The sequence below is a fragment of the Podarcis tiliguerta genome, assembly GCF_965153285.1.
Source record: "Podarcis tiliguerta genome assembly, chromosome: 11".
In the NCBI taxonomy this organism is placed as follows: domain Eukaryota; kingdom Metazoa; phylum Chordata; class Lepidosauria; order Squamata; family Lacertidae; genus Podarcis; species Podarcis tiliguerta.
This window is the reverse complement of record NC_139544.1, coordinates 55,272,576-55,284,936: the sequence shown is the minus strand read 5'-3', so window position 1 is coordinate 55,284,936 and position 12,361 is coordinate 55,272,576. Positions and strand designations below refer to the sequence as shown.

General features: G+C 47.6%; 1 protein-coding gene across 2 annotated transcripts in view; it reads right to left on the bottom strand.

Annotated features, from left to right (window-relative positions):
• PSTPIP2 (proline-serine-threonine phosphatase interacting protein 2) overlaps positions 1-12,361 on the bottom strand; it is a 66,535-nt gene that overhangs the window by 36,278 nt on the left and 17,896 nt on the right. For both annotated transcript variants that reach the window (XM_083403111.1, XM_083403112.1), the window contains exon 2: positions 388-488. In XM_083403111.1, coding sequence (XP_083259237.1) covers positions 388-488 — 101 coding nt within the window. The remainder of the gene's footprint in view (positions 1-387; positions 489-12,361) is intronic.

Below are 12,361 nucleotides of genomic sequence, written 5' to 3'. Positions count from 1 at the left end.
TATTTCAGTCAATTGTTTTATATCTGGTGTTAGCCGCCCTGAGCCTGGTCTTGGCCGGGGAGGGCGGGGTATAAATAAAATTTATTACTTATTATTATTATTATTAAGGAGAGAGCTGGTCTAGCTTCTCCAGGGAGGGAGTTTCAGAGCCTGGGAGAAGCCACCACCGAGAAGGCCCTCTCTTACATTCCCATCTGTGAGGTTGGCGGGGGGGGGGAGAAGATATTTTTGGGGGGAATTGAACCCATGGAGGAAGGGGAGGAGGTCCAAAGGTTTGAAAGAACCTTTTCCTTTTTGTGTTCTGGAATGGTTAAAATTATTGTGCATAAATTTATGTAAAACCGATAATGTATAACGGAGCTAGTCCGACAAGTTTTCAGCACATACCTTTCCTTCAAAAAGTCTTCAAACTCTTTGCAGTTCTTCCTGCCGTCATTGAGGTGCTGGATGATGCCATCGTAACCAGCTGTGCTGATTAAATCTGTAGTCTGAGCAAAGGGGGTTGAAAAATATATTCAGAAGAAATATAACTTTAAAACAACAACAACAACCAGCCCAGCAAGGATCTAGAACAGGGGTCCTCAAACTACGGCCCGCGGGCCAGATCCAGCCTGCCAGGGTCCTGAACCTGGCCCATCCGCAAGGCGCAAGGCTCAGAAACGGGCGGGCGGGAAGAGCCCTGAGGTAAAAGCATGCGCGTGTAACAAAGCCCTGGTAACACGGTTGCTACCGCCGCCGCCGCCGCCGGCTGCTTGATAATAATAATAATAATAATAATAATAATAATAATAATAATAATTTGTACCCCACCCATCTGGCTAGGCTTCCCCAGCCACTCTGGGCGGCTTCCAAAAACATATTAAAATCCTCTAATACAGGGGTCGGCAACCAGCGGCTCCGGAGCCGCATGTGACTCTTTTACACCTTTGCCACGGCTCCGGGGTGGATACTAGTGAGGGGAGGAGGCGCATTGTGCCCCCCGACACTCCCCACTGTGGCGGGCGCTGTACTGGCTGTGACGTCACATGGAGGTGGTGCGTGCGTTACTCACGCACCGTCCCGACGTCACCTTCCCGCCCGCCCGCCCGCCCGCTACATTGTAAGGGGCATGTACGCTGGTCACTGCATTGAACGGGGGCATGTACGCTGGTCACTGTTTTGAAGGGGAGTGAAGAACACACACACACAAAAAGGTAACTTGTTAATTTAACGTTTATTTCTATGAGGAGGAGTAATTCTGAGGGATCAAACAAAGAAATAATAATAAAAAGTGACAAAAAAAGTTATGTTTATAATGACGAGTTTTGCGGCTCCCAGTTTTTTTTCCTTCGGAAACGGGTCCAAGTGGCTCTTTTTGTCTTAAAGGTTGCAGACCCCTGCTCTAATACATCAAACATTAAAAGCTTCCCTAAACAGGGCTGCCTTCAGATGTCTTCTAAAAGTCTGGTAGTTGTTTATCTCTTTGACATCTGGTGGGAGGGTGTTCCACAGGGAAGGCGCCACTACCGAGAAGGCCCTCTGCCTGGTTCATTGTAACTTGGCTTCTCGCAGTGAGGGAACCGCCAGAAGGCTCTTGGGACTGGATCTCAGTGTCCGGGCTGAACGATGGGGGTGGAGCCCTCCGGCGCTGCCCCTTTAAGCCGCCGGAGGGTGGGACAGTGGCGAAGGAACCCCTTCCACGCCAGCCCTTACCCTCCGGCCAACTCCATGTCTGCCGGAACAGCGCCTCTCTAGCCAGTTGCCTCCTTAATGCCGCATGGATCCCATCTGGCGGCCTTGGCAGCCTTAAAAGTTAGGGAAGCACCAAAAACACAGGCAACATATGCAAATAAAATTAGCAAGAAGAGAAGTCTGAATCACAACCGTTTATTGTACAAGGGAATCTCCATGTAAATAGTGGTGGGTGAATCTTTAAAATAAAGCATTCCACCCACACTTCCCCTCTACAAATTCATGATTCTGTGATTCTGTCCTTTGAAGTTTAGACTGATACATCTTAGGTTTCATCCTGTTTAGAACTTCCTTTTCCCTCTCCTCTCTCATGGCTAGGGATGAGAGGTCCCCATGGTCTGAGAACAAATGAGCAAGCACAGCTGCTTTTACTTTCTCCAGACCAGTTATTTAGCTTTGAACTAGAAACGGTCCTATCCTATAATAAACAGCTTCAATTACTTTTCTCTACTGCTGTATTGAACGGGACGTGGGTGGCGCTGTGGGTTAAACCACAGAGCCTAGGGCTTGCTGATCAGAAGGTCGGCGGTTCGAATCCCCGCAATGGGGTGAGCTCCCGTTGCTCAATCCCAGCTCCTGCCAACCTAGCAGTTCGAAAGCACACCAGTGCAAGTAGATAAATAGGTACTACTCCGGCGGGAAGGTAAACGGTGTTTCCATGCACTGCTCTGGTTCGCCAGAAGCGGCTTAGTCATGCTGGCCCGGAAAAACTGTCTGTGGACAAACGTCGGCTCCCTCAGCCAGTAAAGCGAGATGCAACCCCAGAGTCATTAGCAACTGGACTTAACTGTCAGGGGTCCTTTACCTTTACCTTTTTACCGCTGTATCTCTCGTGGTGTGATTGCAATAGGCAGAACGAGACCTCCAGCCAAATTCACAAGCCCCACTCTGCGCATCAAAATTCAACAGCTGTGATAGAGACCCTGTGACTCTCGAAATGTCTCTGGACCAAAACTCCCAGCAGCCCCCACAAGCAAGGCCAATGGTCAGGGATGTTGGGAGTTGTAGTCCCGTGGAGAATCATAAAGTTGGAAGGGCCCACAAGGGTCATCTAGTCCAATCCCCTGAAATGCAGGAATCTTTCGCCCAATGTGGTTCTCCAACCAGTGACCCTAAGAATAAGATTCTCATGGCCACCCTTTTATTACAGTGTCACTATGAAACTGATCAATATACCACAAAACCAGACTGATGGCAAAGAAGTTCAGCGCATTACAAACTGTATGGGACTCTTCATCTGGGGAAAAAGCTCTGAGTGGATCATTAAAGAATGTGTGGTGATTAGGAAGTTGACTCTCTCCAAAGGCAGAACTTGCCTCCATCATGGGCTGAGCAAATTCCAGCTGTTCAGCCCCACCATATATAGGCCATCGGTGGGCTCTGCTGCCTAGTAGGGATAGGCTGAAAGGCCAACACTGAGGATCATCACAGAGGGCAGGAAATTATTCTACGGTTCTATTTATTTGAGATTCCTGCATTGCAGGGAGTTGGACTGAACTGCCCTCAGGGTTCCTTCCACCTCTACGATTCTATGATTTTATGATTCCAATATGGTGGAGGAACTGAAACTCAGAGGCAGCTGAGAAATAAGGGGACGCCAGGGATTCTGTTTAAAACACAGCGGAGTATCCCCAGAAATTCCAGCGAAAGAAAAATGGCAGATAAAATTAACGGACTACACAGAATTAGATAAAATGACAGGAAGGATTTGAAACCTGCGGGACCAGAGATTCACAGAAGATTGGAAGAAATATACGAACTATTTGAAGAGCAACGGTAATCAACAAATTACGCTAGTAGGACTACAAGAAGTTTTGTAAGGAGAAATACATGAAACATTGCAAAGTAGAGAAAGAATAGAGATATTAGTTATGAGATTTAAATGTAATAGTGAAAGTAAGAAATGTATATTAAGCGAATAGATTGGGCTCTTGTGCTCAAGTCCTGCTTGCCTGTTTCCCACAGGCATCTTGCTGGCGGCTGTGAGAACAGGATCCTGGCCCAGATGGGCCACTGGCCGGATCCAGCAGGCTCATCTTATGTACTTATGAAGGAATGGGTTTCTGTGCAGTCAGTTAAAACTGACTCAACCCCCCCCCCCCTTTTCTTCTTAGCATTTCTAAAATGCATAAACTTGAGCTGTTGAGCAAATGCATAACAAGGACACAGCTGTATAAACTGCTCTCTCCTTTATCAGTCACGGCAAGGATGACCTTGGTTGTTCCAGTGGAGTAGGGATGACATGTCTAAGTCTTATCTCACATCCTGACGCACAGACCTAGTCCGGGAACAGCGCCAGAGTGTGTTCTTGGAGTTGGTGACCTCTTGCTCCAAGATAAGAGTAGGAACAGGAATACCCTTTTATGGTCAGAAGTACAGGAAGGAAAACCCTTTTATGGTTAAGAATACCGGAGCAGGAACATATGTGATGTCAACCTGCGTGTATAGGCTGACGTGGTTGGATTCCTGGGGAAGGAGGGAGAGGGTGCCTGGAGGATATATATACTGCATGAAATTTCTCATTTCTTTGGACTTGCTGTGGACTGACCACGCAGGTGCCTTTCTGCTGTTCCGGAGAGCAGAAATAAAGAACTCTTTCTCTGAACCAACCCTCGGTGTCATTTGACTTCCTTCCTCCTGTCCGGGAGCAACGCAGACCCAATCGGTGAACTCCAATATGGCTACACTTATGCTGGTGCTGAGAAAGGACTTGAGTCTTGCTCTCTCCAGTCAAAATTTCTCTGCCTAGGGCTTTTATCACGCCTTAGGAACGTGGCTTACACTGAGTGAGAGCATCTGTCTTATGTAGCCCACGACTGACTCGTCGGACTCGCAGCAGCTCTCTGAGATATCAGGACAGAGGCCTTTTGGCTGCGAGAGATGTGCTCTGGTCCTTGGCAATGGCTAGCTGGTGAAGAAGATTTTCTTCAAAGAAGCTGTTTTTGCACGTCATCCAGTCAGCCTCAATGCATCAGCCCAGGAACAAAAGATTACCTTGTAGTCGAAGAAACAAATTTGGGAAAGGGCTTTTCTCAGAACCCTGAATTCCAGTTTCCTCGAGTTCTTTGCAACGCTGAGGCAATGCGATAATGCTGGAAAGGGGAACTCTGGTTCTCACACACTGGCGTGACAATGCTGCAGATCGTGGTTTTGATGCTCAGCAAATAAAGCTTTCCACAAACTTTCGTGGAAATTAGACAGTATTTAAGGGAACCTCTTGGAGGGATATGCCTGCGTGGTGCCAAGCTTAGAACAGGTCAGGCTGCAATAAATATTGTTTCAAAAGTTGGGTGCCACCCCTACCCTCTACCAGATTCATGGGGGTTCCTGGCACTTACCCAGGGTCTGCGTTCCTTTGGAGAACAGAGACACAACAGAGACTGCCATAGCTTTAAGAAATGTGGTTTATTTGCCCATTTACACCTTCTGTCTGCATGGGAGGAGTCCAGATCTTACAACATGGCTCTTTCAAGAGCCTTGTACCCCACAGCAGTGCATCTATCCCAGCCAACCTTCAGCCAGCCTGCCCAAGATGGATCCCAGGCTTTCTTCTTCCTTCTTCTTCCCAGAACACCCTGCTAAAAAACTCTCTTTTCCTGCCATTTCACACCCAGTTACTGTGGCAACCTTCCAAATCCCCAATCACACAGTGGGGAGCGTAGTTCTCTTGCATTGTCAAAGGCTCTCAATGGCCCTGTATTGTTTCTTGATGGCCCGGTCATAGAATCATAGAGTTGGAAGAGACCACAAGGGCCATCGAGTCCAACCCCCTGCCAAGAGGTCGTTTTGCATAAGCTTGCTCAGGATTTCCTCTGCAGTTTGCATTTCTCCTTTCACAACCCAAAGCATCAAAATCCTACCATTTATTAATTTCAACGGTTTAGGGGTCCCCAGCCACAAATCTCTTAGTGTTAGCTGTTTAGGAGACACTTTGCCAAATCAGTGCCCTCCAGCTACCCCACCCAGTATGCCCAGACTGAAGCGGCTGTCAGTCATTGGGATGGACCAACGAACAGATTATTATTGTGTTAATCTGAGGGTCTGTTTGTGCATGGTAGCTGTGAAGCAGAACTTTTCCTGACTTCCTCTGTCAGAGGGAGTAATGCCTCACAGATGAGGAGAGCTCCATTGCACTCACTTCCTGCTTACAGACTTCCCAAAGGGCATATAAATGAGCCGCTGATCTGATCTGGCAGGGCTCATTCATTTGTTCTTCTTTCATCCAGCCATTATGGCCCATATTGCCCAGTGTCTGCTTGGGGGGGGGGTGCTGACTCCTGGGCCTGTCCACTGCAGATGCTCCACTGTGGGTTTTTTATTATATAATTTTTTATTAGTTTATCATTTTCAACAATAATTAAACATACTTTCATATCTTATACACAAGATGTGTATTTCTTTAAAGGCCAGAGCAAGTAACATAACCTAGTTTTACAGCTGTGAAACAGTATAGCAAGTGCTCTTAAGCTGTGGTAATTAAGCTTTTGGGTATAGTATATAAGGACGCGGGTGGCGCTGTGGGTTAAACCACAGAGCCTACGACTTGCCGATCAGAAGGTGGGTGGTTCGAATCCCCGCGACGGGGTGAGTTCCCATTGCTCGGTCCCTGCTTCTGCCAACCTAGCAGTTTGAAAGCACATCAAAGTGCAAGTAGATAAATAAGTACCGCTCCGGCGGGAAGGTAAATGGTTTTCCGTGCACTGCTCTAGTTCGCCAGAAGCGACTAAGTCATGCTGGCCACATGACCCAGAAGCTGTACGCCGGCTCCCTCAGCCAATAAAGCGAGATGAGCGCTGCAACTCCAGAGTCGGTCACGACTGGACCTAATGGCCAGGGGTCCCTTTACCTTTTTATAGTATATAAAGAGCAGCATGTAGCTCTCTCAGTACCCTGGTGAATTGGATGGTGGATGGGTCATGCTTATTGATATAGTCATACCTCAGGATGAATACACTTCAGCTTAAATATTTTCGGGTTGCGCTCCGTGGTGACCCGGAAGTAACGGAGCGCGTTACTTCCGGGTTTCGCTGCTCGCACATGCGCAGACGCTCAAAATATCGTCACGCACATGCATGGAAACGGCGAAACGTGACCCACACATGCGCAGAAGCGTCTTACGTTCACTTCAGGATGCGAATGGGGCTCTGGAACAGATCCCGTTTGCATCCAGAGGTACCACTGTATTGTAATTTAGTGCAAAAGGAGTCTTTGTTTTTGTTATTAAAACCTAGCAAAGGTTACTTTTTGCATTTCTTGCATGTGTGGTCTCCCCAGCACGACTTCTGCAGCACAACTAATCTGCAAAATAGCCAACACTGGGCTGTTTGACGGCACAGCAAACATTTGGGCACCTGTTCAACCTGAGAACTTGATGGTGTAGAACAGTCACGAGATTGAAACACACACCTTTCTGGTTCTGTGATTTTTAAAAACTGGCACCAGCAGGATTATATTTGCTCCTTGCTCGGTCCGGCCTAAACACTCCTGGAATAACCAGAGAGTTTCAGATGGGCAGAGATGGATTTAGGGGGCTGCAACTGGTTCCCCCACACTGGGCACCAAGCCGAGAGTGCCACAGGGGGCACTGCAAGCATGACGAACAACGGAAGGCAAGGGGCAGCGGGGTTGCCAAATGTTGGCATCACACAGGCGCCTCTGAAATTTTAAAAGCTCAAAGTCCTCCACCAAGATGGGGCTGGGGCAGCCAAGTGCCACAAAGCCCAGCTTCAGCGTTGCAAGGTCTGCTCACCAGCGCCGGAGGCAAAGAAGCTAGTGCAAATGTTTCGGCTGGGAACATAACTAGGTCACCATCTGTGGCACAGCTATAAACAGAAATAACCCCAGAGGAGCTGTTTGCAGGAATATCGGTGGAAACTGTAGGCAGGCTGTTTCAAGGTGACAAGTCAGCCGCTGATGAGTCCTCGGTGCAACAGAAAGAGTGACCGGAGGCAGATGGAAACCAAATCCCAGATACAGCACAATTCTGATCATGCTTACAGCCCCACTGAACCAACTGAGACTCAGGGCCTCCTAGGGACCCATCTCTACTGGGGTCCCCTGGTCCCCAATATTTTTTTGGATGAGGAGCTGGGGCCCCCAATGTTCTGAATGAACGGGGATGGAGTAGGCTAGGTGCAGAGCTGAGGACAGCGAAGAGGCAGCAGGAGGAGACGGCAGAGAACAAGAGAGAAGGAGCCACCTGCCACTTGAGTCGTCACTGCCGCCATGTTCAGCTCCTCCCCCCCCCCGGCTCCCCCCAATGTCCTGACGTCACAGCAGCATGCGCACGTCATTGCCCTCCCAATCTTCAGCACAAACTGGCGGCTCTGCTGAGACTTACAGTGAAACTTGTGAAACTGCCTTCTACTGAATGAGACCAACAATCCATTTAGCTCAGTATTGCCTACACTGACTGGGATGCGGGTGGCGCTGTGGTCTAAACCACTGAGCCTCTTAGGCTTGCCAATCAGAAGGTCAGCGGTTCAAACCCCCACAGTGGGGTGAGCTCCCATTGGTCTGTCCCAGCTTCTTCAAACTTAGCAGTTCGAAAGCATATCAGTGTGAGTAGATAAATAGGTACCACTGTGGCGGGTGTTAGAATTCCTGCTCCATGATTGCAGTCATGGGATTTTTGTCTTTCACATGACGGTGTATGTTTTGACTCCACAGAGTGGGACGTGACAGAGACAGGATGTTTGTGTTACTGAGTTCCATGAAGTGGGACTATTGTCCTTTGTTCTTTTTCTCTTTGCTTTCTGATGCTAGAGAGAGAGGGAACCATGTTGCAGTGCTCCGTGTGTGTTTATATGTAAATAAAGTAGATTAGCCAAAACACTGAGGTCTGTCATGCAAGCTGCGAAGACTCTGCGGATCCCTAAGTGTGCTGATGGCATCGGTCGCTGTGATTTTCGGGCAGAAGAAAGTGTTTGAAACTCCCGAATGATCGACCAGGAGGGAGAGAACATGCCAGTCGGGCATGTGTCTCTGCCAGGGTCCTACTTGAGTGTAGGACCAGCTCCTGACAGTGGGAAGGTAAACGGCGTTTCCATGTGCTCTGGTTTCCATCAGTGTTCCATTGTGCCAGAAGCGATTTGGTCCTGCTGGCCACATGACCCAGAAAGCTGTCTGTGGACAAACGCCGGCTCCCTCGGCCTGAAAGCGAGATGAGCGCTGCAACCCCATAGTCGCCTTTGACTGGACTAAACCATCCAGGGGTCCTTTATCTTTATATCTTTTTTTACACTGACTGGCAGCAGCTTTCCAAGGTTTGAGGCAGGGGTCTCTCCCGGCCCGGCCTAAAGATGGCAGGGAATGAACCTGGGACCTTCTGCACACAAGACAATGCTCCACCACTGAGCTCCAACCCATCTCCATGTCTGTTCAGGGGTAAGCCCTGCTGGATAAGTGGGTAAGTGGGCCTAGTGTTGCAGGAACACCCCCCAATCATTTAGTTTGTACAAACTTGACACACACACACACATCACTCATGGCATACGCAATGTTTCTGTTATAAATTCATAGAAAATCAACCGTACATCGGATCTACACCGGTCCACTTTTATGTTGCTCCATGAAGGAAGGACTATAAAAGGGGGATGGTTTGATACAGGATGGCCATAATCCCTTGAGCGTACCAACACGTAGGCAGGAGCCCTACCCAGTTGGCATGCCAACCTTGATGGTCCTAGACAGAAGACCATCAAGGACACAAAGAACTTTCATATGGGAGTGGATTCAACACAGACTGAAACAAAGGACAGTGATCAGCTCTTCCCTCTGGGGGCAGGAAACTGCCAGCTCCCCTTTGTCCTCTGGAAAATACTCATGGGGAGGGGGAAAGGAGGGACCAGCCAGGTGACAAGATACTCAGGTTACCTCCACAAACCCCTCCCGCAAACCCTCCTTTTTGTGATGTAGTCATGATGTACTTGTGATGTAGTTCTAGGGGTGTAGCTTGGGGGATTAGTTGCTAATAAAAGTTGGGGTCTTCTTTTGTTCGGGGCTTCCATCTTGTTTCACCTGATGGCAGGTGGGAGTCCTGTCGCGACAGTCTTCAATAAAGACCAAGCCTACTGGCTGCTGTTTTGCTCTGGTATTCCTGGCTGGTGTCCTTGTTTTTTTGTCCAAGGGAGCCCTCAGATTTCTCCGTTAACACTAGGATTCTGTAATTGGCATTCCAAGACTTAACAAATCACCGTTCTTGGAGGGGAAGAACTTCCCTAAAAGTGTCCGGGAACCAAAGTGCTCGAGATTGCTTCTTTGATGTTTAATTTTATTCTATACAGTGACTTGGGAGCATCAGGTACCACAGCTCTATGCAAGTGTCTGGATTTAGTACAGTTGAGAGTTATTTCTTATCCTCTTCTTTGGAGTAAAAAACTGCCATTGTATCAATTCAAACCATGGAACCATTTGGAACAGTGTTTCCCAAACTTGAGTCTTCAGCTACTGTTGGACTACATCTCCCATCATCCCCGACCACTGGTCCTGCTAGCTAGGGGTGATGGGAGTTGTGATCCAACTACAGCAGGAAATCCAAGTTTAAGAAAACCTGCTTTGGAATGACTATACAGACCTCACTTCCTCTTGGTCCATTTTGTTTCAGGCTCAGTAAATCATATTGATGTATCCTATACATCTTTACAGGGACATGGGTGGCACTGTGGGTTAAACCACAGAGCCTAGGACTTGCCGATCAGAAGGTCGGTGGTTCGAATCCCCGTGACGGGGTGAGCTCCCATTGCTCGGTCCCTGCTTCTGCCAACCTAGCAGTTCGAAAGCACGCAGTGCAAGTAGATGAATAGGTACCACTCCGGCGGGAAGGTAAACAGCATTTCCGAGCGCTGCTCTGGTTCGTCAGAAGCAGCTTAGTCATGCTGGCCACATGAGCTGTACACCGACTCCCTTGGCCAATAAAGCGAGATGAGCGCTGCAACCCCAGAGTCGGTCACGACTGGACCTAATGGTCAGGGGTCCCCTTTACCCTTTACCTATACATCTTTACGGGCAACTGTGACAACCTGCCCTTTCTATAAAACCAAATTGTCTTACATTTCTTTGCTGTTATTAAAATGCAGTTTTAAAATATTTGGGGTGGGCAAGGATTGCAGCAGAAATTGCCTGCCTGCATTGAACTCTGCCATTCCGCAACAGAAAGCACAGCGCAGAATCCTCTGACAGGGCCAGGGTTTTGTTTTCACTGCTCTAAAGTGTTGCCACCTTCTCCTCCTGACTTCCTGTACACAGAGCAGCTTCACATTAGCACATTAAACAATCCAGACTTGACCCCGTATCCTGTTTTCTTACTTTCATTTTCCTTTCCAGTGACTTTTCTATCACAGTCCAGGCTAATTTGAACTTAGCCTGATCTTTCATTCCCCTTCCTCCCCCTCCCCTTTTTATGAAGATTACCAGCTCTGGGATCCCTCAGCTAATTCTCCCCTGGTCTCCTCGCTGGCCCAAATAGGACTAACTTAGCCAGCTAGGCCTGGTGATCATCTAATGTTTATTGGGTGGATTTTCCCCCTAAACTGATTTTTTAATTCTGAATTTATTGTTATTCACGTTTTATACTGTATTTCATGCTGTTTTTTGTTGCATCAATTAAATGTTTTAAATTAGTTGTTAGCCGCCCTGAGCTTGGTTTTCTGAACCGGGAAGGGCAGGGTATAAATAAAAAATTATTATTAGTATTTATTATTAACTCCATTATCTAGCTTCTGTTAATACAGACCAGGAACCCTGTTTGTCTTCTAATCATTCATTGAGAAGTGGACTCAGTCCAAAAGCTGCTCTCTTTTGGTCTATAACTCAAACAATATTATTAATTATGATGATGATTAAAAATTTGTATACTGTCCTATACCCGCAGGTCCCAGTTCACAACGTAAAATCACAATATAAAACACAAAATACATAATAAAAACAAAAACAAGAGCAACCCAGTAGTTTCCTGAAATATACTCAGAGTTGCAAAGTGATTTCATGCTCTTTATTCAGCTCATAGTGGTGAGGAGGAATGAATGAAAGTCCCCTCAAAGTATCTGCCTTATATACATTATTTACACAATGGGCTGCACATGATTGGCTAATTCCGGAATTCTACTGTAAGCCAATCAGGTTGTGGATTCACTTCTATCTGGAGCATGATTGGGTGGTTCCTGCCAACCAATCATACTGCTGCATTGTTCTAGGACCAATCAGACTGCTGCATTCTGAATCCTATTGTTCTAGGACCAATCAGACTGCTGCCTTTTGGATCCTATTGTTCTAGGACCAATCAGACTGCTGCAGTTTGGATCCTATTCAACTCAGTACATAACATTTCCCCACCCCCAACATGTTTTAAAAGGGCATTGGAAGTGAATCAGCCCAAGGCCTGGTTAAAGAGGAATGTTTTTGCCTGGCGCCAAAAGGTGTATAATGGGTGTGGCAGCTGAACCTCCCTGGGGAGAGCATTCCACAAATGGGGAGCTAGTGCAGAAAAGGTCTGTTTTCGTGTTGCCACCCTCCGGACCTCTCACAGAGGAGGCACACAAAGAAGGGCTTCAGAAGATGATCTCAGGGTCCAGCTTGGTTTACAGGGAGAGAGGACCATAAAGAAGGCCGAAGAATGGATGCTTTTGAATTA